General features: G+C 37.4%; 1 protein-coding gene across 4 annotated transcripts in view; it reads left to right on the forward strand.

Annotated features, from left to right (window-relative positions):
* The first annotated feature begins 1,327 nt into the window (after positions 1–1,327).
* SMOC2 (SPARC related modular calcium binding 2) overlaps positions 1,328–26,470 on the forward strand; it is a 276,372-nt gene continuing 251,229 nt past the window's right edge. For 3 of the 4 annotated variants that reach the window (XM_007484915.3, XM_056819061.1, XM_007484918.3), the window contains exon 1: positions 1,364–1,886. In XM_007484915.3, coding sequence (XP_007484977.1) covers positions 1,779–1,886 — 108 coding nt within the window. In that variant the 5' untranslated portion in view covers positions 1,364–1,778. Of the gene's footprint in view, positions 1,887–26,470 lie in introns of all 4 variants that reach the window. The other variant, XM_007484917.3, reaches the window with a different exon arrangement.

Here is a 26,470-nt window from a genome sequence, read left to right on the forward strand (position 1 = left end):
GACTTGGCGAGGGTCACACAGCTCATAAGTGTATGTGGTAGACTTTGAACTCAGGTCTTCTTGACTATAGGCCCAATACTCTATCCATTGAACAAGCTAGCTTCTTACTTTAGCAAAGATACTAGAATGTTTTGCCAATTCCTTCTCCTGTTCATTTTACAGATGAAGAAGTGAAGCAAATAGGGTTAAATGATTTGTCCAGGATTACACAGATACTAATGTCTGAGAACAGATTTGAACTCAGAAAGATGAGTTTTTATGACTTATGGCCCAGCATTCTATCCACTGGGCCACCTAGATTCCCCTATTGATCTTGCAGTTCACTGAAAATCACAAATCTTTTCATATGATCTGTTATATTATCATGCTTGTTTTATCTTGTACTCATGCAGTTGATCTTTGGAACCTAAATAAAGCACTTTATATTTCTTTTGATTAAATTTCATTTATATATAGATTTGGCCCATCAGTCTTTCCTATGAACTGGTCAATTAGCCTAGTCAAGCAGAAGAGATGTTTCATTGTAGCAGGTGAGAAGAATCATGGATGATTTATAAGATTCAAAGGTGAAAGGCATATTGTGATGTAATTAAAGAGCATTGAATTTGGAGTCAGAGAACCTTGCTGATTGGCTGAGCCAAGCTATTCAACAGGTTCTGGGTCTGTTTTCTCATTTGCAAAATGAGGTGGTTTATATTGGATTATTTCTACTTTCCCTTTCTCCCTAAAACCTCTTTCCTCTTTCCTCTTAAAATTACAGATGAGGAACAGAGACCAAAGAGGTAAAATAACTTCTCTTTGTCATATAATGTTATTCACAGCCAAATCCGGTACTTTTTTGTACTGAATCAGAAGGTTTGGGATCTTGGTGGAAGAATGAATCAGTTTGGTCTGGTTAAGTGTGCTTTGGCTTTCACCTGAAAATTCACTGGACATATCAAGTTGGAAGGGGGAGCCGGGAGGGAGTTGATGGTGGAGGTTTGGGAGTGATGCTTTGTCATTGTAGTCAATGACAAAGGTGGGGGCAGGGAGAGTTCTTATATAAATATATGCATTTATGCATATATTTGACATACATATATGTATACGCATGCATAAATCACCTCTTTCCCCTTTGCAAGCCCTGAGAAGAGATAAAGAATCTCCACTAAGGAAGGCCTCCAACCTGAACTGGGAGGCAGCAGCAGCATCTAATCTGATAAGGCTGCTGAGAGCAGTGGCAGCCTCGAAAAACTAGCAAGGAAGGTGGGGCTGAAGTGTGGTGGTGGTTAGGGTGGTGGTGGGAGGGGGGAAGGGGTGGAATCTGAGCGAAAAGGGGGGGGGGAGTGGTGGCGGTGAGGGTGAAAGAAGGAGGATCCTGGAAGTTTCAGGGAGAATCTGTCAGAAGTGAAGGAAGCAGAAAAAAGGACAAGGGAGATATCTCTCCGTGCCCGGAGGGGGAGGTTATAAAATCCAAGCAGCAAGGAGGGGGGGGTGGGAAGAGAGAATAAAGGAAGCAGCAGTTGCATCTCCCCCACCCCTCCCCCTCAGCCCCTCTCCTCAGCCCAGCCCAAATTTCAGAGGGGCAAAAGAAAAAGCAGATCTCAGCCTAACCCAGGAGCAGAGGAGGAGGATCACTCTTGGTTACGCTTACTCTCTCGCCTTGCAGGAGATCCGAGAAAAGAGTGAGCCAAGGGGTAGGGAGGAGCAGTGAGACCACCAGGCAAAATTCTTCGCTGCACCCTGTCAAGGCCCGTGCGTGCGTGTGTGTGTATCTGTGCGCGCGTGTCTGTCTGTGTATGTCTTCGCTCCGGGTCAGGATGTTGTTCCCCAAAATTTGGTGGTTGCTGCTGCTGCTCCCGGAGCTGCTCCTACTGGTCCCGGCACAGAAGTTCTCCGCTCTCACGGTAAGCCCGAGGAGTTGCCTCCTCCCTCTCTGGATCTCCCTCTCCCTCTGTTTCCCCAGCCGACCAAGGACACTCTAGAGCTGTCTCGGCGGGCACCAGGGGTGCCCCCTCGGTCCGCCCGCGCGCACGCCCCGAACTGCCCTCTTTCCCCTAGCCGGTGCTGCTCTCTCGCTCCCCTGTGCGCCCTCTGTCCCCTCCCAGCCAAACTGCTCTCCCTCTTCCTTTCCCCTAACCTCGGAACAGGTTGGTTCGCAGAGCCTATGCGATCAGCAACTGCGCGTCTTCTGCGGGCGCCTCTCCGCGCCCTTTCCTCTTTCCACTCTGGATTGAGTGGCTTGATTAACTGCTAGCCCCGCATTCCCATCAACTTCTCTGGCAGGACCCAGAGGCAGAACTTGTCTGTATCCTGAAAGGGGGCTTCTGTTGCGCTGGAGTCTGCAAAGCTGGGGACCCAGGAGCCCCGCCTTCGCGATCAGGGTCCTAGCGGATTGGGACTTGGGTAGATGGGGGGGATGTCTCGGAACCCGACTCCCCAGTTTGTGAACTTTATGGACGGGCAAAAAAGTGGGTGCAAAAGAGTAAAAAAAAAATTAGACTAGTTGGAGGGTGGTGGACCATGCTGGTCCTACCTGATAGACAGCTTTGGGGCTGTCAAAAAGCCCAACTCGACCGAGGCCAGAGGAGCCCACCTGAGTTGTGAGGCAGGAGCTCTTGCCCCCCATTCCCTGCTTTTTACACCCCCGTCGTCATATCTATTCCCTCCTTTTGACCTTGTTGGATAGAGAACTAGCATTGGTAATTCTTACTTGCCTAGGGAAGATGGAACTTGGCGGGGGGTGGGGGTGGAGGGGAGTGGGAGAGAGCCCGGGCGGAGTGGGAGAGGGAGAAAAGAAGAAAGAATGAATATTATTTTCTCCTTGAACTTTAATATAATAGAGGAACAAGTTGCTTTAATTTGTCTTCCTTCTCTGGGAAAGGCTAAGGGAGAAGGCAGTTTAAGTATGAGGTTAGCCTTAAGTCTCCTGGGCTTGGATCCATCCTTAGGTTTATTTCCCTAGCTAGGGCAAAAATCCTGCATTGAAGCAGCTCTCCCAAATGTGTGGGTCATCCGTGGTTGACCACTATGTATTTTTTTTTCTTCTCAACTGCAAGCTTCTATGAGACAGTCTCTGGCTGTGTCCAGCACCTTATGCCAGAGGCAGAGCTATGTATAGGGGATGGGTGAGCCAATTCATTAGGATTGCTAAATAAACCATAAACTTTTCCCTAGCCAAGACCTGAGGTTTGCAGCTAATGGCTCAGTTCAGTCTTCTTGCGGCGCTTGCAGTGTTTGCAAAGCTATAATTAATGCAATCTGCAGAAATAAAAACATTCCACTTAGATGTGTTTTTAAACAAGTGCTTGAGAAAACACGAAGGTAGAGAGAACACCTCTTGTTGAGAGCAGCTTTTAAGTGGTGAGGGATGAGTCCTAAAGGTGTTTATTATATTAAAAATAAGGACAGTTGTGAAATGAGCTGTTTTCAAATTCTACTTTTCAGCAAGTATAAAACATTTGTGGGAGATTCTTAAAGACAGAGAGAGAGAGAGAGAGAGAGAGAGAGAGAGAGAGAGAGAGGGAGGGAGAGGGAGAGAGAGAGAGGAGTTAGTGAATTGACTGCTCATACCTAAAATTCTTCACAAGAGGTCCCCAGTATCTGTCTTGTAGCTCAGGAGTTCAAAAGACTGGAGGTTATAAATTGCTAATTAAAAACATTAAAGGAATGGTTTCATATGCAGATCACTTGACTATCATTTCATCACCCAGATAAAAGCAAGTTAATTATTTTTTAAAATATATTTTCACATGTATTCAATTCATAGATTCTTTACCAGTGCTACCCCCATCCCCTTCACCCAAGAAATAACAACAGAAACTACTGAGGTCACTCACTCTCTGAAGAAACAGAAAAGATGTTCAAAATCTCCCTGTCCTGGCATTAGGTGATTGTTGGCTTTACATTATAATCAGCAGATTACATAAATTCTCATGAAACCAGATCACTAAGTAGATTCTAGCAGTGTTGGCTGCAGCCACCCAGCAACAGGTCACCCACTGCTTCTCCTCTCTGCCTTTAAGTGTTAAAAAAAAAAAAAAAAGGTTCCTCCAGGAGTCCCTGGGAGCATTCTGTTTTGATTCATGTAGAAAAGTGCCATCAGAAGTGGTTACTTATATATATATATATATATATATATATATATATATATAGTGTGTGTATTTCTTTTTCTAAATATATTGCAGTAAATGTATCATAACTTTTTTGTTGTAATGGTTGTGAGGCAGGTGAGGAGAAGAAAAGTCTTACAGGTTGTTGTGGCTTATTTTTTTCATAATGGTCAGAGTTGGCTCTATCTGTGTTTTATAAGATTCCTACTAAATGAAAATGCCACCTGAATACTACAACATTTTTCTAAAGCATAAAATCTTATAACAATAAAACTTGTTATGAGATTTTTCTTTTTTATTGGCTTAGGGGCTAGGTAAAAGACTTACTCTTGTAAAATATTTAAGTATACTCATTATTTTTCAATGTGGACAAGTATAACAAGTAGTTTTGAGGCCAGCTAGGTGTGGTAGAAATTTTATTGATTGACCACTGAAAATGTTGGGCTTATGCTCATCAGGACTTTTTGCACCTTGCTATGGGAAGGTTTTTGATGACCTATTATTTCAGGGGCATTCATTCAAAGGGAGGACTTACTCTCCACAGCAGGATGTCATTATCTGTAATGTGGTCTTTGTGAAATACTTAAAAACTGTGTGATGAAACTAATCCAGAATTTATGTCATTGGGGAAAATATAATTTGATTGCTTGTAGAGTGCATGTGCAACCAACCCAATATTGAGGCAAATTAAGGGTGGCAAGTGAAGCAAAGAGGACGGTTAATTTATTTCTTTTGGGATGTCTCATTTCTCATTAACTAGTGACATTAAGTCAGCCTCCTCTGAGATTGCAAAATTTGTTCATGGCTGGATTCTACCAAGCAAGGCAACCCTTTCTACACCAACCTCCCCTTGTTCTCAAATGCAAAGAAAGATGAAGCTTTAAGAACCTGTCTCTGAACTTGAACATGTATTCATTTATAATGATATATTACTAGACATAAAAACTAAACATTTTGGTTTGTCTCAGTGAATACCCTTTTCTTATTCCTGAGAATGTAGAAAGACAGCTCAAAAAGCATCTTTTCTCATTAGCAGTTAATGGCTCATTATACCTACAGTTTTTATCTAATTTGTTCAAGCTTGTTTACAATCAATGATCATCTTAGCTTCTGCTAGAGTACCCTAACTTGCAAATGCTTTGTTCCTTTCCTAGCTAAGCAAATTCTAAATTTTCACATCAATAAATGACTTGTTTCATTTTAATACTCTCCATGGACTAAGGAATGGCTTCATGAAGTTCTTCTTAGTCACACTTTCTTTTATTCTTTCCCAAAGAACAAAACAGAGAAAATTCCACCTTATGGGATGGGTATTGGAGTAAGATCAAAACCATTTGGATCTTAGTTTACCTGGTACAGTTCTCATACTTAAGTTTTTCCATTGAGGCAAAAAAGGTGACAAAAAATGCCCGAAACCCATTTTTTTCAGAAGTTTTTGAAGGTAATTAATAGTAAATGGTGAATTTTATAACTGGCCAGTTGATAATATTTAGTTCTTTACCTCATCCTTTGCCATTTCATCTTTACTGATTAACCACTTCTCTTCTCTGTGTTTATTTTTGGATTCTACTAGATGACTATTTCATGAATTTCTTATGCTGCCACCATCATGTTTTTTAGATTCTATATTCTTCTACATAAAGTTCAACATATAATCCATCTCTAATCTAAAGAACTAAAACAATTATAGTCAACCCAGACCTATCTAGACATCCATATTTCTAGATATATCTAGATATCTATAGATCTATAGATGGACTGTCTATCTATCTGTCTGTCTATCCATCTATCCATCTATTTGTCTGTCTGTCTGTCTATCTATCTATCTATCTCTGTGCCTGAGAAAGACAGAGAAATGAACACTGCCACAAATACAATAAAAAAAGTAAAAAAAAAATTCCTTCATTCTTGGTCAAACTCAAGTGGCTGTTTGATCTAATATACTGGGAGATCTAATATGCAGCTATAGAATTAGTATTTGAAGATTAACTTGTGAATGTTCACCTATAGAAAATGAACTGAAAAACAGAAACATGAAAGACCATCTATATATACATATCTTTTTGTCAGGCGATATCCTCTGGTGTGGGGAAAAAATACTCTTCTATTTCTGAGGAAATTGTTCCTTGTAATACAGACACCAATTTCTTTAACAGCTTATTTTGTTAATGTTGACTATTTTAGGGAACTAATCTATTTTTCTTATTCTCTCATTACATGCTCTTTGGAGTGTTCAGTACCCTGAAAAGGCTCTATTGAGGTCACTAGTGTGAGATGTACCACTAAGGTAGTTGAGCAGAAAGAAACTAAACACAATCAACATTTTCCAACTTAGAAACCCATTTAGATGGCGTCTCCAAACCCAAACATTTGGAAGAGTTACTTTAATTTTGACTTGAAACCAAGACCATAAATAAAACTATAAGCAGCTCCAGATCCTAACAAGATCCTGCAGCAAATGAGTACTGGGGGCAGCAGAAGTTACAGGAGCTCTGACAACAATGTGCAGTTCAGGAATTCTTCATCAAAATAAATCTCTAAGACATCTCAGACTTGAAGACTGGGAGTTATTATTAAAATGAGCAGAACCTCTGTTTGGAGGTTCTAGGTGTGATCTGCACACAGAGTACTACTGCACATCATATTTTGCTTCATACAAGATGTAAACTGTAAGTTGAAGGGGTACACGTGTGGTTAGAATGCTGGACCTAGAATCAAGAAGACTTGAGTTTACATCCTGCAATTCGTTAACTTCCATGAGATGTGTGACTTTGGACAAGCCATTTAGATTCTTGTCGCCTCTGTTTCACCAGCTGTAAAATGAGGTTACAATAGCATCTCTCTCACAGGGTGTGCAGATCAAAGGAGATAATGTGTTGTAAATTACTTTGTAAACCTAAAAGCACTGTATAAAAGTGGGCTTTTACTAGGGAGATTTGGAAGATAACCCTTCAGAAAAGACATAATTTATATGAACAAGCTACCAATTAAAGACATTTTCAATTCCATTCAACTTGTAGCAGATATTCTTGAGAGAAATATTACTTTAATGTATCCATAAGGCATCTTTACAAGTTATTTAAGCAAGGTAGTTTGGGATGGAGGAATGAGGCATTAATTTGGAATCAAAGGATGTGGGATTTTAATTGTAGTTATTCTGCTTGTGTGTGAACCTGGATAAGATGATTAAATAATGAAGATCTCAGTTTCCCTATCTGCCAAAATGAATTAGACCAACAGAACTCTAAGTCCCATCTATTTAGTGCTAAATTTTTAAGGTTTTAAATTTTTAATTATTTTACTTTATTTGACTTAAATCAAGAAATGAGAGTGGAAGTGGATGTTTTACCAATTCTTCATTTCATCCACATTGAAATGAAGAATCTAAAAGGAAAATTAAGAAATTTACCTTACTTGGTTTTTTTAGCATCAGGCTTAAGTGACTAGGACAAAGGTTGTAGTGAAACCCAAAGAAAGTAGAACCAAATAAAGAGGACAAAAGTTATATTTTTAACTATTTTAGGGATATTGAAATAATATTAAAAGAGGGGGAAATCATCATGTATATAGAAAGAATGAACTTTAATGACCTTGGAGAATAACTAGGTAGCTCAGTGGATTGAGAGTCAGACCTAGAGATAGGACACCTTGGGTTCAAATATGACCTCAGGCACTTCCTAATTGTGTGACACTGGGAAAGTCACTTAATCCCCATTGCCTAACCATTATTTTCCTCCTGCCTTAAAAGTGATGTATGGTATTGATTCTAAGATAGAAGGTAAGGGTTTCTTTTTATTTTTTAAAGAATGAACAATTGAAGGAGTTTCAGAAATATTTTGTTTTGAAATACAAAATTACTTGTAATTTTGAAAAATTCCCATTTTACATTTTATAACCCTGCCTTGAAACCATTAACTCAAGGATTTATGGTTGTTTGAAGTAACTGGAATTCCTCTTACAAATTTTTTCATTTGATCAATTTGTCTCTTATCATTCCCTTCAGTTCAATTCAACAAGCATATTTGTAAACTACTAATTCTGTGTACTTACTATGTCAGGTGCTAAAATGTCTAAGACAAACACGAAATGCCCCTTGTCTGCAGGATGCTTACATTATACTTTCTTGTTTGTCTTGGTCACCTCTTTTTTATGCCTCTTTTTTCTTTAGTCCAAGCATTCCTCACCAATTCTAATCTATACTACTTCTTTCATCCCAAATTTTATTCATTGCTTCTGTTTCTTCTCTTTTAGGCAGGGCTGAAATTTTGCATTGTCCTAAGTTCCTTTCTTTCTCCTCTTTCTCTTAAGCTATGATTGCTTCTCTTGTATGACTCTTGCTGCTTTGGTGGCAGAAAGTGGAAAATGAACTGCTTCTGCTGGGTGGGCCAATGACGTTATATTACCCCCAGCATTATGTTACTGACACCATCCATTAGCAGTTTCCAAATTTATGACAGAAGTATTTTTGAGTAGAAGAAATTTTAACATTTGAGGTTGCTGGCAAAGAGTCTTCAAATAATAATGAAGTTTTAGGAAAGCATGAAGAGTTGTAGGTAAACACAAGTAATCTGTGGTGTGTTTGATCAGTGGTTCAAACCACTTTAGTACAGCATCATTAGAATAATCTATTAAGACAGTTACATATTGGAGGCTATGAAATTGGTTGGATTTCAGTTAGCTTTTAAAGAAACAGTTAGTCAGTTTATTAGCAAGAAAACAAATTATAAATAAAGAAAAAGAAGTCCTAAGTACACAATGTGTGACCTTATTTAAATGGAGTTGTTTGCTTTATTTACATTTCACTGTCTTCGGTGATCAGGGGATAGGAAGCAATTGAAGTTCCCCTCTCTGCTAGCTTCAGGCTCAGAAAAAGAAATTAGAATTCCAAGACCAAATAGTCTTTCTTCTAGAGAAGAGGATGATTTTTCTTTTCTGTTGTAATGAATAGATTCCTAAATGCCCTGGGTCAGATTCCATTTCACTTACCAGGCTATAATTCCATAAAAGTAGTTTATAATTTTCTAGTCATTGCCAAGGATGCCTAAACTTTATTAATGGGTAATCATTTGATTAATTGATGATGACGATAATGATGATATTTATGGGGGCACCCTATTGCCCAATTTTGTTAAGCAAAATCATTAAAATTTATCTTATGCCACAAAGGAGTTATTGCTTAGTTATGTCTGACTCTTTGGCTCTTCATGACCCTGTTTGGGGGTTTTCTTGGCAAAAATGTGATAGTAGTTTGCCATTAAAGTAGTTTGCTTCCAAGAGGCAAAAAGGGTTAAGTGAGTTGTCCAGGTTCACACAGCTAGTAAGTGTCTGAGGCCAGTTTTGAAATCAGATTTTCTTGATTTCAGGTTCATGGTTCTATTCTAGGTGCTACCTAGCTGCCCATATAAGGTATTCAGCCAAATTCTCTGCCCTGAAGATGATAATACAAATTTGGACAGAGAAAGTTTGAATGGATTTATCTAGACATCAAGAATTCTTCTTCATCCACTCTGAAGAAACAGCGAGGAAAGTGTTTTCTCAGCCCAATGTCTCTGGGAAGTATAATGGTCCATCACAGGATCATAGATCACAGATTTTGAGAATGAAGAGACTACTAGCCCAGTCCCTCCATTTTTCATATAAGAAAACTGAGAGTCAGACAGTTTGTCCACAGACATATAACCCATAGCCACAAGTCTAATAAGTGTGAAAGGCAGGATTTGAATATAGGTCTTCCTGGCCCAATAATATATTTTGATTTTGTTCCCCTGGTCTGAGACTAGGAATCTTAGTATTTCTAGAAGATCACTCTCATAGAGGGTAAGTAATTCATCTCTACTTTTTATTCTTTAAAAGAAATCATATGCTATTTTGAGGGAATTCCAAATCTGATTTCATCAGTGTAGGGAGTTCCCAGTAAGGAAATTGCATCTGTAACATATTTTCTTGGAGATTTTCATGGATGCATTAAGAGATGAAGGGATTTGCCCATGGTCATATGGCTCATTATGTGTCAGTTGCTGGATTTGAAATCTAGCCTTCTTGACTTCACTGTACCAAGCTGCTCCTCTGTTTCACTTTGTTCTTTGATATTACTATTTTTATTGCTACCTCTACTACCACTACTACTACAACTACTACTACTATTGCTCCTCACTAATGTTTAGGGAGTCCTTTAATGTTTGCAAAATGTTTTGTAGATATTATCTCCTTTTATCCTCATTAGAACTTTGTGAGATAGAATTATCACCTGAGAAAAAAAGAGACTATAAGAATTGAAGTGACTTGCTAATGGTTAGGCAGCTAAAAAGTATCTAAAATAGGATTCAAACAAGTCTTGCTGAACTTCAAATTCAGCATTCTACCCATTATACCATATTGCCTGGAAAAGTAGTAAAAGAATGTTCCTGTTTTCAAAAAATACTTTGAGGATTTTTGAATATAATACAGAAATCAGAAATAGCATTAATCTTTGACTGTCCTTTTAGGCCCAGAATTCTAGAATTTGATGATTATTATAGTGCCACCATTCTATACTTTGAAGGTCAATTTCATCAATTCATTTCCAGCATATGATTTCCAAAGTACTATAAGAACCTTCAGTAATTAGTTTAAAACTTTGTAAGGTATATAATGCATTGCTCAATTCCGTTTTTTGGTAAAGACTGATTTTTTTTCTTCCATATTACACTTCTTTGTTCATATTTACCCATTTTTCTGTCTTCCAAAGAACCACATAATTCCCCTTAGCTTATGGCTACTTTTTATATAGATCAAACCTTTCAGGCAGTAATTTTTTAATTATGTCTAACTCTGTGACCCCATATGAGGTTTTCTTGGCAGATACTAGAATAGTTGACCATTTTCTTCTCCAGCTCATTTTATAGATGAGGAATTAAACAGGGTTAAGTGACTTATACAAGATCACACAACTAGTGTGAGGTTAGATTTGAACTCAGGAAGAATTTTCTGACTCTAGACCCAGCATGCTATCTATTGTGCCACATACCTGTCCTTAATACCACATCCATAATATTTATGACATTTCTATAGAAAATTTGCCCATATATGATTGAGACTAAAATAATAGTTTAATACCTTGATAGATTTTTTAGCCTGGATATTGGCATTTTTTTTACAGTGATACAGATTGCAACTTATATATACCTGTCCATCCTGTGAGACATTTGTGTATGTGGTTAGATAAATTTGCCGCAGAGGTCCACCTGAGGAGGCTATTCAATAGCTAAATTGTTTCCAATAAGGAAATATTGCAAGTCCATACCATACTACAAGCTTCAGCTCTTCTGAATATTGCTCCACTTTTCTTTTCTTTCAAAAATATTCTATACTATGAAATCTTTAGTAAAGATAGTTTCTGTCATAAAGATTTGTCATTTAATTATGTTCTAAAATGTCAATAAAGGATTAAAAATTGGTTTAAAAAGCCTCTAGAGTGTTTAAAGTATAATGGAGATTTGTTATATCACTTCATATGGTGGATCAGCTGGGCCTTTGTGACCACTGAATATTTTAGTAATCAGAAAGAACCGTGAATTGTAGTGGATTTGGTGAAGAGCTAGGTCACAAAGGTGGTTTCTTATTTCTTAATGCTCAGTAGCCTCAAGATATCACAAAAAGTGGAAATTTGGGGGGATAAACCTTTTAGACTATGAGACATTAAAAAAAGACTTGTTTTCCTGTGATAACTCAAAAAGAAGTAAAATTAAATGTTGCATTGTATATATTTTTAAAATGTAATTTCATATTCACTGAAATGAAATCTAAAGCAAAATAATGTCAAAGAATGCAGTAGTCACACTCTATTTCTTCTTGGTCATTCCTTAACCAGAAGTATTCCTTCATTGCTAGAGTTAGGCATTCCCAGACAGGGCAACTAGTTTTGCTCTATAATAAAATGGTTCCCTTTTCAAATATTGGCTATTAGCCAGCAAAAAATTTGCTGACACTAACTTGTTCTTATTGTAGCACTTTACAATTAACATAATACTTTAAAATACGAAATTTCACTTGATACTGACAAGAACTCTGTGATGTCAGCAGGGTAGGACTTAACTCCCATTTTACAAATGAGCCTCAGATAGAGTGACTTGTCCAAGGCTTCGAAGACAGAGAATAATGGGTTCTAGATTCAAATTCAGATCTTCAGATTCTCTGAATATATGGTCTCACAACAAATAGAAAAATTGTCTTTTATCTTTTGCAAAAGAATAAATAGACATTTAGAATCGCTCATCACTGCGTAACTTTGGAACTTCTAATCAGAAAATCTAGGACTGATTAAGTTAAAATAATATACTGGAGTTGTGTGATGCAATTTATTAAAAATTTATTCTAAGGAGCATTAGTCATGTATCCCTTACAAAGAGAATAGTCATTAAACCTATCAGCTGGTACTCATTTTTGTTGTTTCCAAATAATAGAAGCTTATAGTTAGAAGGGATTGAAGAGTGATTTCAATGCCTTGGGGACCTTGGGCAAGTTGCCTAACCTCTGTTAGCCACAGTTTCCTCATCCATAAAATGAAGGAGTTGGACTAGATGATGACCTCAAAAGTCCCTTCCAACTTCAAAACCTCTGATACTTCCAACCTTGTGATCTGAGCTCTGAAACTGGAAGAAACTTCAGAGGCCATCGAATCCAACATCCTCATTTTATAGCTAAAGAAATTGAAACTCAAAGACCTTAGATGATTTACCCAAGTTCAGAGTTCATAGAGGTCCTAAATGTTACAGACAGAATTAGAGTTCAAATCCTCTGACTCAAGAGTCAATGCTCTTTTCTCCATATCATATTGCCTCAAGACTTGACTCTACAGCTTCTTCTGACAAGTGGATATCCAATGTAGATTGAACATTTTTGGACAGTTCTAATTGTTAGAAAATGCTTCCATATTTTGAGCTGAATGTTATTTTGGAGTTGCAGATGTCCAGTGATCTTATTCATCTCCTCTTAACTACATTGGACAAATTTGATCCTTTTTTCCCCCCATTGCAACCTTCTTTCCTCCAGTTTCAATACTCCAAGAACTTTCACCATTGTTAGTATGACATTATATTCGGATCGTTTACATTCTGTTTGCCCTTCTCTGATATGTCTTAATATCCCTTTTAAAATGTAGTGCCTCCATCTGAGTGAACTTAGTATTATAGAGAATTACAGATAATGAACCAAGTGAGCATAGGGGAAGGGTCACCTCTCCCATTCTGGATACATTACTTCTCTCAATGTGGCCAAAGATAGTGGTTATTTCACACTGTTGACCCATGTTTTGCTTGTTGACATCCTTGTTTGTTTGTTTTTTATGTATTATAGAATCACACATCTCCAATCCTACGCTTTTGCTATTTTTAAACTAAATATTAACTCCTGTCAAGTCACATTTTGTTAGTTTTAGTCTGTCTATAGTCATATCTAGGAAATATTTTGCCTAGGGCAAGAATGATTAATTCATCTGGGAGGAAAAGCATGCCATGGGACACTGAGGTTTCTTCACTTTTGAAGGGACTTGCTGTTATTGAGAAAACTAGATGGAGGGGAGATGAAGAATCAGGGGGCCAGGTGAGGCTTGTGGAGTGGTCATCACAGGAGGAAGTATACTTTGAGATGAAATTGAGGCAGACAGATAGTGAGGAAGATACTGTCTAGAGCATGGCCCCCGTAGATGTGTGTATGCATGTCATAGGGAACACACTCAGAAGGATCATCGACACCCTTTAAGTTTCGGAGCCTTGGAGTAAAGTCTCGGTGGCTGGCTCCTCCTTGGTTTCAACTTGATACTCTTCTTCAATAAGCTACAGATACATTTAAGTCTGTTGCATCTCTCTCGTATTTTCTTCGTTGCCTAAAAGCATCTCTCAAAATAGAGTATTATGGTGTATGCTCCAGACGTAGCATTACAGCAAGTCTCCAGGGGTGATATTATATCTTGAGCTTACGTTATACTTTTTTCTCCCAAAGCTCATGGCAATTTTGTAAATATTATCTCATTTGTCCTCCTGACAGATATCCTTCCCCAACAGGTAGAGGTAGATTGTGTATGTATATATTTTAGGTTTTAGTAAACACCTCGGGCTAGGGAAAGTGAACAACAGCTCTGACCTGAACATACATGTCTTTTATAAGTTATAACTTTGCCAGATACACGGATATGTGCTTATGATAATCAGTTCTCTATACTTAAAAGATTTATCTTTTGGAGGCACTTGCCAAGGATGGATCTTTCTTTTATTCAAAGATATAATCCAGGTGGAGTCAAGACTGTTTCCCCTACTCTTGGCTTTCATTTCTACCTGTCTTCATAATATCCTTTTATACTGTGCCTGAAATACCCAGGTGCTCTCTATCATTCAGCCAGTGTTTGAAAATGCCTGACATGGAACTTCTTTGGAAAGGATTCCCCCCAGTATTTCTTGAATATACCACAGGAGGGAGCCCAAGAACAAACATCATCTCTTTGGGCTTTGGGGAGGGGTAGTGGAGGTGGGAGTTGGAATTGAGCCATGCACCTGAAAGCTTTGCTATTCAAGTCACCGACATCTGGGAGGCAAACACAACCCAGCATCACCTAACATTTGATTTCAATTTTCATGTCCATCTTTCATAGCCTAAATGTTGGGTTTATTAGGATACAGGATGCAGAAGTGTAGAATAAAGAAACCTTAGAGATGGTTTTAAAAAAATCTAGTAACTTTAGTTACAAATATGACCATTCCCAGATTCGATATAAGACATACAAAATAAGATCCAAGGAAAGGACTTTCTGGTGGTGATGTAAAATGTTCTTTAAAAAGAATCTGTCCCTTTCTTACCCTGGGGGAGAGTTAAGAGGGTCTCTATTTGTTGAATTTTAGATTGACTGATTTTCCATGTTATTTTCTTTCCGCAGCAATACAAGTTCATTCAATGAATCAGATTGTATTTAAGGAGATGACTTAATTTATTTTCTCTGCTGAATTAATAGGACTGTGTTTCAGTGTTCTCAAGGGATGGCCATTCTCAAGCATGTCAGATTTTATGATGGATTTTGACCTGAAAGGATTTAGCTGCTACAAATCCAAACACTGTGCTGAGGCTTTCAAAGTCACCTTTTCACTAAGCCTTTTCCCCAAGAGATTTCAAATGTGGCTTTATGGAAAGAATACTTCATTTGATGAGTTAACTGGATATATCTTCCTTCTTTTATATAATTTATTTTTATTGATCTCATATTAGAATGATGATTGGAAGCTGCATAACATTCCCTGAGCACAAATGCCTGAGAATCTTGATTTAAAAAAATCTTCTTGGCCCCATCCATATTTACTGTCATCATCATTCTACCACCTTATTCTGTTCCTCATGCCACAGAAGAAAAAAATTATTTATTGAAAATATGCTCAATATAAACTCACCAAATTTGATTTCAATGAAAGGAAGTAAGGATGAACACAAGAGGGGGTTCATTTTCAAATAGTCTCCCAGCTTGATTTTCTGTAGATTTTCCATTTTGCTAGAGATGAGAAACTTTCTTTCATCAGAAGAATAAAAGTTTCTCTAAGGAGTCTTTATGACCTCTCAGACTGTGGAAATTATGCATATAACATAAAAAGCAATGCACAACAAGACTGGTACAAACAAATATCATGCTTTTTTTTTTTACTTTTATGAATTTGAAAGCAGAAAAAAATAAATTCAGGGTAGCAGCAAGGTGACTCAGTGGATTGAGAGCCAGATGTAGAAACAGGAGATTCTTGGTTCAAATTTGGCCTCAGGCACTTCCTAGCTGTGTGACCCTGGGCAAGTCACTATAACTCCCCATTGCCTAGCCTTTATCTCTCTTCTGCCTAGGAACTAATATTGACTCCAATGGAAGGTAAGAGTTAAAAAAAAAAAGAAAATACAATTTAAAGTTTTTTAAGTCTACTGATTGTGAACTAAGAACTTAACGTAGACTCTAAGACTATTATGTGACTTGAATTAATTTTCCAAGTAATCTGTCATCTCCAGTTACAGCTTGTTTTCTAGCTTTATTTAATATAACTTCTATTCAAGGACTAAATGCAAGTTGAACTGAATTGCTTGCCCTATCCCAAATGCATCCCACTTTTTCACCCTGTATTTTCTCATCACTAATCTTTTGTTCACATTATTTCCTGTGCCTTGAATGACTTCTTATGTTTACTTTACCTGCCAAATTCCTACTCATCTTCTAAAGTGCAAAGATAAAAAACAACCCCTCCCTAATACACATTGGTAATGGTTCTTATCCCTTCAAACTGCATATGGAACTTGGCTTATACTTCTCTTAACCACACATTATATGGTATTTTGTATTATATTCCTGTGTGCATGTGTCATATTTCCCTACTGGACTATACATCCCCGGAGGATTGGACCATGTTTTAATTATAAGAATCAAAAATGTGACATAATAAAAATAATTGACATTTAGATGATTTAGAGTTTGCAAAGAGTTTATATCATTATTTCATTTGAGTCTCAAAGTAACCCTGTAAGCTAGGTGCTATTATTATTCTCATTCTCTGAAACTTAGATTCAAATAAATTAAACAATCTGCTCATGGTCATATATAGCGAGCAAATATTAGAGGAGGAATTTGAAACTAAGTTTTCCGGATAGCAAGCATAGTTCTCTTAGTTACTGACTACAAATGTCCTATTCTACCTGTGAGACTTTGAGAAATTCTCTCTGGGTCCTAATTTCTTCATCAAAATTATAAAGCTGGACAGCATAATTTCCAAGATCCTTTCCAACTTCAATATTCTGTGATCTAAACTCTGTATCACTTTTTTATGCAATGCAGTGCCTAGAGTAGACATTTTATAAATGTTTATGGAATTGAACTCCAGGTATGGTTTGATTGGAATTATATGTGAAAACACTGATTCATATTGCAGCTCTTCCAATGCAGGAGACCTACTTTAATTCAATCACATTAGCATTTATGAAGTGTCTATTATGTATAAGGCAGTGATCTGCTAGTCACTTTAAGACAAGGAACAGTTTTGTTAGGTTTTGTGTAATCCCATTATGGCTAAAAATACCAAAGTTCTTTCAAAGGATCTCTATTGGGCCACAACCCATGATGACCCTGGAAAAAAGGAGTTGAATTTCTCTACAATGTATGCATAAATTCTACATTTCTGAAAACATTCCTGAGAGCAATGATTTATATCAGAGGTCCTTTGACAGTCTGCTGAACCCCCACCTTGGAAGCCTAAAAGGAGAAACCAATTATATTGAAATGAATTTCTCAAAATATTTTTAAATGTAAGTTCACCAACTTCAAGTTGCCATAGAATCTGCCACCAGAAAAATGTAGAACAGTAAAATAAAAAAGAAAGAAAGAAAGAAAAATTGGTTTTATAGGGGGCAATAACTGATGGTCAGTCTGAGAATACTATTGGAATACAAACTATATTGAGGTAAAAAGGAAGGTGCTCAGTTTGTTAGGTAATTGCCTTATTGTGGTAGATATCTGAAAATATATGAACATCCAAGAGTCACAGTATGAGCAGACACAGCAAAGTTGTGAACTACTTTGTTGGATTGAGTACTCTGGTTAATGAGATCAAAGATAAATTAAAATTAGTTTCTATCTAGCATCTTAGTTCATGTGTTATCAAAGTGCATTCCAGTTTGTTTTTGGTTAGCTAAGCATGGAGAAAAGCTATAAAGAAATTATGAAAAAGGATCATTGGAGTGTGGGGACCCATGAGAGATAGTGGGCACCACAGAAAGAACATTAGCTCTAGAGTTAGTGGCTCTGGATTCAAATCTTGGCTTTAATACTACTTGGATGACCTAAGGAAAGTCTATTTAATCTTCCTTAGCTTCAAGTTCCTCAACTGTAATGTTAAGGGTTATAGCAGATGTCCTTGTTCCAGTTCAAGACTGATATAGTTCAAGACTGTATAGATCACCCACCTCTAGGTGTGCTCTTCTGTGCCTGCTTCTGTATAAGTCAGACAGAAAAGTAAAATAATTAAAATTGGAAAGAAAAATTTGAAGGAGAGACAAGATTTGAAAATTTCTGCTTCTTTGGAAATGTTTTATCAAAATACAAGAAGCCTCAGCTTACCAATGGGTTGTGTTCCACGAGTTTCATTTTGAGTTAGTTTGATATTCAAAACTTATTTTCTCATGGATACATAGAGGTTAGATTCTCAGGTCAGCCCAAGAAAACCTTTTTAACCCATGCTGTACCTGAAGTATAATATGATGCCACAAAAGGAATAACGCCAACTTTCTATGGGAAAATGCATCAGAGGTCAGTCTTGGGGTGTAAGAAATATTTTTTTTCAGGAGCCATAGCAGAAAATAATAGCTTGAATTTATATAGTGCTAATGTGCTTTTAAGTCCATACCTAAATTACTTTTCACATGACCGTGTGAAGTAGGTAATAGATGGGCTTTTTAAAATCCCCATTTAGCAGTTGAAATAGCGGTTAAATGTCTTGCTTAAGGCCCCAGAGCTAACAAGTGTCAAAGCTCTATTTGAACCTAGGACTTTCTTGATTCCAAGTCCAGACACCATATTGTCTTGCTCTAGATGGTAGACTTCCTCTCCTCCAATCTTGATAGTCAGTAAGTACTGGTACTTTCCCAAGTTAAACTCACAGGTTATACCTCCTGAGACCTGGCATATGTTCCTCTTCAGGGTAAAGGCCAGGGCTGGAGGCAGTGTGTACTTCTTACCAATATAAACTTGAGACCCTTCTCAGTCTTAGTCTGGGTTCACATTACCCCATTTCTCTTCTTCTGAGAGTCCCAGGAATGAGTCAGTCTCTGTTTAATTGTTTTCTCCATTGCCATTATTTACTTGCTTGGATTTTAATGTTTGTATGATGGTGGAAAACAAATAAGACACAAAATGGTTCTCAAAAGGACAATTCCCTATTCTTTTTTTTTTACTTAAATGATGCTGAAGGAATTCTTAACCTGGAGTCTGTGTTTTTAAAAAATATATTTTGTTAACCAGTATTTTGGTATAATTGATTTCCTTTGTAATCCCTTTTTTATTTTGTGTATTTAAAAACTTTCAGAAAGGGTTCAGGCTTTACTAGGCTGCCAGAGGGATCCATGACACAATAAAGGTTAAGAACTTCTGCTCTTTAAAGAAAAAAAACAAAGGTACCCACAGGTGATACTGGTGCATACTTGAGTATACAAAGGACTATAGTAAAGTTTATCTACACATCAGGGAAAAACTGGACTCACAAAGGCTGGAGTGAAGGCTTTGGTGTAAAAAGCAAGATAAAATTTCTGGGGAGAATGAGTGAGGCTTGGCATCACTTCTGATCAGGCCTAGGATTGGAGGAAGTTTTAAAAATATGTGATTCTTAAAAGTGTACCGCATTCTTTAGTCTGCTTTTTTTAAACAGCATTTTATTTCTAAATATTTCTTTAGGAGAACACATTTCCATTATAGTGATCAAAAGTAATAGAAAAGTGAAATTCAGTATATATTAATTCAGTTTAAGAACTTAGTTTTTTCTTGAACAACGAGAAGTGTCATGAAATAGGTAGAAAGCTGGCATTGAACCTGGGTTTAAGTGCTGCTTCTGAAACAGACATGCTGGTTCTGTGAAGCTGGACAAGTCCATTACCTTTCAGTATTCTGGCCAACTCTGTAAGACTTTAAGTTGTAGTAGAATAAGAGAGAATTTCCTCACCTGGGAGTTTCTTATGCCAAAGAAATCCTTCATCCAGATTTAATCCCCATCCTCATCTTTTCTAGGATTATCTATTCTATAAATTGGAGTGCTCTATACAAGAAGCGTCACTCCTAATGTTCTAAAGATAATTTCCTTTTGGAGAAAAACATTTAATGTGAAATTTTTGCATTCATAGCAACTATAATACTTAGAGATGCTCTCATCTATAATATCAAATGTTCTCATGAAATGATATCTTCTACCAACAATTCTGGACAATGTGTTTAGCATGTATTCTAATTTGTTTGCAACCTCGATTTGACCCTGTATAATCTTCTCTGTCTCAGTCTATTCAGATCATTTTATAGCAAGACAAAGCTGACCACATAGTAGTTATATACAATTTACTGACCACAGGAGTTGGTGAGATATCATTGGAGATCATCTTGTATTTTATTGTATTGCCTCTATTTTTGCCAGAATTAATAATTATCTCATATTTCTGACAGCTTTAATAAAATGTGAAGTTGTTTATAAGGTGAACACTAACAGCTGGATATGACACAAGGTTTACAAAGCACTTTACATATATTTTCTGATCTTCAAAACCACCTGGTATGATACTTGCTATTATTATATCCATTTTAAAAATAAGAAAATTAGCCCTGAGAAAAGCTCAGTGAATTTTTGAGTCACATGGCTATTAAGAGTCTGAGGCAGGATTTGGATTTGAAATCAGCTCTTTCTGACTTTGAGTACAACAGTCAGTCAATTGATCAATATTTTTAAGTGCCTACTATGTGCCAGGCACTATGCTAAGGATTTCTTATTCTACTTGCTATTAATACAAACATTTCCCATTAAAGCCTTCTTCTCCAAAATGAAATTGTTTTTAAAATATTAGGAGTGATGCTGCTTGTATAGACTACTTCAATTTCTAGCATAGATAGATCCAGAAAAAAGACAAAAGACAGTCTATGCTCTCAGACAATGTATAAATAGGGTATATAGGAAATAATAAACATTTGTGAAAGGGAATTCAAACCCCTTTGTTTATTTTAACTTAATCAAGAAATTGGAGTTTCCCTCCTTTCATGCTTAGTTAACCTTTTACTAGAAAAAGAAGTTCACACCCTCAAAGATCAGAAGTAGATCCCACAAGCACTGCCCCTGGGCAGTGCCAGGCAGATTAAGAAACTATGATTGGTTCCTGAGATGTGATAGACCAGCTCACAGTAATAGGAAGTAGAAACCAGAGAGACAGAAAGTGACATGGGAAAAGGTTTATAAATGGAGAGACTGAAAAGCTGAGCATTCCTTTGAGATTAGATTTGTTCTGGGTTGGAGATTCTACTTTATGGCTCAAGGAGTTTGACTTTTGCAAACTTCCACTTGGAGATTGGACCCTGGTGGCTGAGTCTCTTCCGCTTTTCTGGCCAGAGATTGGAACTTTGTAAGAGGAGCAAGCTAGATTTCTTCAGAGCCAACTTAGAGTGGTAGGCTAGAAAATTCCTTATCTCCTTCCTACATTTTCACCTCTTCTATTTCTACCTTGCTGGAATAAAGCCACTAAAGCTACTAAAAGCTGCATGACTTAAGAGTTAATTTTTATAAATGGCAACCACAGCAACTTTTTATAACTCTTAATTTTAACAAAACCCATTTTAACTCTAACAGAAAGATCAAGAATTGAGAGGGGTTGGGAAAGGCTTCCTGTAAAAGATGGAATTTTAATAGGTTATTAAAGAAACCCAAGGAACTAAGTAGGTGGACTTAAGGAGAGAGAGTCCCAAGCATGAGGATAGTCAAAAAAAGTGGCTGGAGCCAAGAGGTGCCAACCAGGAGACCTGTGTCACTGAATCAAAGAGTGTGTGTTGGGGAGGAAAATATGAGGGCCAGAAAGGCAGGGGTGGACTAGGTTATGAAAGGCTTTGAATGCTGAACAGATCATTTTATATTTGATGCTGGAGAGGATAGGAAGCACTGGAGTTTATGGAGTATGGGGAGGATATGATCATACCTATACTATCCATTTGGCAAGTGAATGGAGGATAAATTGGAGTAGGGAGAGATTAGTGAATAGGTGAAAAAGGACACATTTCAGATGAAGAGTGGTGGAAGTGTCAGAGGAGAGAAGGGGGAATAACTGAGATATGTATGCATTCTAATTTATTTTCCCATGGTTTTTCAAGAGATACTCTGTCTCTTTAGTCAGCATCTCTCCAGCAAAAAAAAAATGATTTTGCATATGGTGGATGGTTTACATTTTATTCCATTAGATCATTCCACCTGCTTTCAGTTTAACTCATATTTAATTTACAAAGCAGACCCAATACTCATAGTAACCGACAAGATCCTGTCTTTCCCCTTCTCCTTTTACTAGGCTTGGCCCACTGGGGACCTAAAATCTTTTTCTCCACTTAGTAGAGGACAGACAAACATGGGGAAGAATTTTACCCTGGTGTCAATGCCTACTTACCCTTTCCTAATAACTCTTCTGAATTTCAGAAGAAAGACACCTGATTAAAGAGACAAGGAAATGATGAGTAGGACAATCATAACAAAGTGGCATATTTCATTCTTTGCCTCCAGGTTCATGATGATATCACTATCATTTATATAAATATATATGTATATATAATTTTACACATCTATAACAGTTTAAAAGTGGGTTTTGATACTAATTTAGTTTATTTTTTCCTGATCTCAAATTTAATACATTTTCACGTTCAATTTGTTTAAGTATATATATTAAAATATAGTTTACATATAGATCAAATTCTAGTGTTTCCTTTGCATGGAATCAATTGGAAGCAACATAATTTACATATGTCATACTTTATGAGTCAGAAATTTAGGTTTAGATGAGCCCAAATATATACCTATGAAGCCCATGCCACATTAAATATGAATAAAAAGTTAAAGGCAGTCAGTATAACATATAAATTAGCAATAACCCCTTTCAGATAGGATTGCACACACCCAAAGGTAGCTTCATTATCTTTCAGATAAAGAGGATACAATATTTATAACAAGCAAACATAGGTGATGCATGACAATTTTAATGGATGATACATCTTGCCTTTTTTTAGTTTTTGAAACACAATGGGTAAAATTCAGAGAAGATTGATTGGAGATCCAAAACACTGAAAAGTTTACCTGACTTGGGTTTTCTTTCTTATTTTAGTCTTTTTGAACTTCTAATCCAAACCACAAATTAGAAGAGAATTTCTCACCAGATTTTTAAGACTGCCAGTTTGAGCCTGGCTGGAAATACCACAGAAATAGCCTTGTAAGGTATGCTGGTGCTTCTGCTTCCAGCCCAAACCAGAGATTGTAATGGAATGTAAAACTGAAGCTGGATGGGGGTGGGGAGAAGAGAGAAACAACTCAACTTTTGTAAATCTCACAGCCTGAGTACATGATCAGTTCTAGTTTGAAAGGAATGTGTATTTGGTTGATGATTTTCATTTTATTCCATGAGATCATTCCACCTGCTTTTGGTCTAATTCATATTGAATTTACAAAGCAGACCCCATACTCAGCGATCTACAAGAGAGTACATTGATTGTCACAGTGGCATGGCTTGAAATCATGGACTCTGGAATGGAGAAAGAAAGCAAGAGATCACTTTATCTTTGAATCAATCCCAGAATAGGGTTTTATGGGGGAGGGGGCAGAGGTGGGAGAGGGAAAAGGAAATATCATAAATCAGTAAGTACATTTGAAATTAGTGGAGAAGGAAATGGCAAATCACTCCAGGATCTTTGCTAAGAAAACCCCAAATGGGGTCATGAAGAGTAGGACACAACTGAGATGACTGAACAACAATAACATGTATGGAATCAATGAGTTTTGAGTGCTCCAGTGTAGCAGCTCCTTCCCTTCCATGATCTTCCCTAGAATGCTTGATGTATTGGGATGTTTAGGAAATCTGAGCTCCCTCTTGGCAGGGCAACAAGGACTCGGAACTCTTGGGACTGTGAACCACTCAAAGTGACATTGCCCTTACCAACAACTGGTGCTAACAGTAATAGCTATCATTTACATATTATTCTTTGTGGGTTTACAAAGAGCTTTACTTCCCTTTGAATTCATCTTGTACAACTCACATTTCTTTAAGGTTTACAAAGTGTTTTAAATATACACATTTACACACCTATATAGCTATACTTATCTTTACCTATGTATGTTTATATATTTCAACCTATGAGATAAGTGGTACTGGTCTGCCCACCCAACCCCTGCCCCAGGCCACACAATCTTCTTTCTTCCTCTGTCTCTGTCTCTCTCCTTCCCTCTGCCTGTCTATCTTTCTGTCTCTTGCTCTTTTACTTTATCACTCTCTGCTCCCTGACTACCTCTATCTCTCTGTGTCTATCCATCTCTTCCTCCTTCCCTCTCTAATACCAGAAAGTGGAAGTTCTAGATTAGTTTGGTCTTCATTTGCTAGTTTTCTAGGAGGTTTTAGACCACCAAAAAATCCTACTTGATTCTGGGGAATATAGTAAACAGCATGAAAGGTTTTAGTACCATGCTTTGAGATTTGGGGATGACAGATATAGCAGGGTAATTTCCCAGGAATGAAGTTGATTTCAACATAGTGGTAACTAAGTGTTTATTGAATGACTGAATTTTTTCTGAAAAAAAACCTAGATAAACATATTGGCATCAAGGGCAGAAACAGGATGAGAGGTAGGTAAATTTCTGCAAATAGGAAAAGGAGAGAGGATAGTATATGGAAAGAAGAGAGAATAAACACAAATGATTGCTAGAAAAGCTTATGGTGTCAAGTGCCTCAGAATTTCAGAGTTCGGAATTCAGATTCAGAAGCCTACAGAAATCAGGCTATATTCCTAGGAAGGAGCCTAAAACAGTCATCATTTAAAAAAAGGAAACGAATAGCTCACAAAAGGATGTGTACACATATACCAGAACTTCTTTTTATCATTGGTACTCTACACTTGCTTCCCTCCCCTTCCTTGCACATGTTCCCCCCTACCTCCCCACAACTCCAAAAGGTCAGATCTAGGATTGAAGGAACAATGATTTGGGATTTTGGTGCATCATCCATTGCCTATGTGTGTGTGTGGGGTAGGGGTATTAGTCAAACCTGCCTAATTTCACTTTGTATCACGTATGAAGTAAATTTAATAATACCTTACCTTTCGTAACTGTTACCTGGCTGTAGGAAATAAACACAGTGCTTTGTGTGTAGTAGGCACTTAATAAATATCTATTTCCGTTGGACCTCTTTGTCTAAAAGTGCTGTGCAATTTCAAGTGGATATTGTTCTTCCTTTTAAAATATCATATTTAACACAAAAACAAACACTGAAAAACCCACCCTACCACTATCACCACATGCTGCTAAACAAAATACCAGCACTTGCCAGGAGGATTTTGGTTTTGCCATGACTGAGTCAGCTACAAAGAACACTCCAGGGAGGAGTCACTCCAGCCACAATTACTTAATCCCTTTCTTTTGCTTACCGGGTGCCTTGAAGACATCATTTGTAAACACACAGGATGCCAGATTCTAATCTTATATATGTGGTTAAAACAATCCTTTCAGACTGAAAGAAAGCAAAGCCCAATGACAAATTTTCCAAGACACCTTCCTGATTGCTGCCACGGATGTGAGATTAGCTGCACAATTCTCTGCATGTTGCTTAGCAGGCAGGCAGGCAGGCTGGCAGACTATGTGGTCAAAACCATCCCGCAGCTCTCTTTTGGACCTCTGGGGGATAAAGAAATCAATTTTACAAATCAACTCACTGTGCATTTTTTTTTTAAAGAATAGAATTACAGTATTGAAGAGACCATAAGGTTCTAAAGCTAGAAGAGGCTGGGGAGTGACCAAGTTGTCTCTCTATTTCTGGGTTAGAAGACAAAAGACAGAGCATAAAATTAGAGAATTTCTCTGTCATGGAGACCCTTTCATCTTAATAATGATAATAGCTTGCAGTAACATAGCACTCTGCAAGTATCATTTCATTTTATCCTTACAACAACCATGGGAGGGAGGTGCTTTTGTTATCCTTGTTTTATAAATGAAGCAACTGAGGCAGATGGAAATTTAGTGACTTGCCCAAGGTCACACAGCAAGTAAATGTCTATGGTTGGATATGAACTCAGGTTCTGATTCCAGCTTCTGGCATTCCATTCATTGAGCCTTCAAATGGGCAGATGAAGACAATGTGTTGTTCTATTGGCCATTAAAGTGGCTGAAGCAGCCAATGGGAAGGGGTTAGAGCTTGGTCAGACAACAAGGACAAGTTCGTCCACTGCATTGTGGACTCTCACCAAGTCATCTTGATTTTTGTTCTACCAATGGACTTTGATGATGCTAGAAGAAACAGTGAAGGTAACAATTTTCGTGCAACTCTGCCTCTTTTAAATTTAATTCATGCACTAGTCATCATGCTGTGATGCCAATGGTCCTCTTCAAAAATGAAGGACAATCAACAACAAGAAGCTGTGGATTCAAATCGCCCATTAATTATACATTCCATACCAGAAAGGACACTAGATATTACTTAGACCAAACATGTCATTTTTCATAGGAGCAAAAGAAGACCTAGAAACTTGTCTAATATTAGTTAATGGCAGGTAAATGGCAGTAAGTATTCAAACTGTGGAAGAGGCATAAAGAGAGAGAGGTTTTGAAGGACAAGATAAGATGCAAGAGACTAAGCTGGGG

This window comes from Monodelphis domestica, chromosome 2 (genome assembly GCF_027887165.1).
Source record: "Monodelphis domestica isolate mMonDom1 chromosome 2, mMonDom1.pri, whole genome shotgun sequence".
NCBI lineage: Eukaryota > Metazoa > Chordata > Mammalia > Didelphimorphia > Didelphidae > Monodelphis > Monodelphis domestica.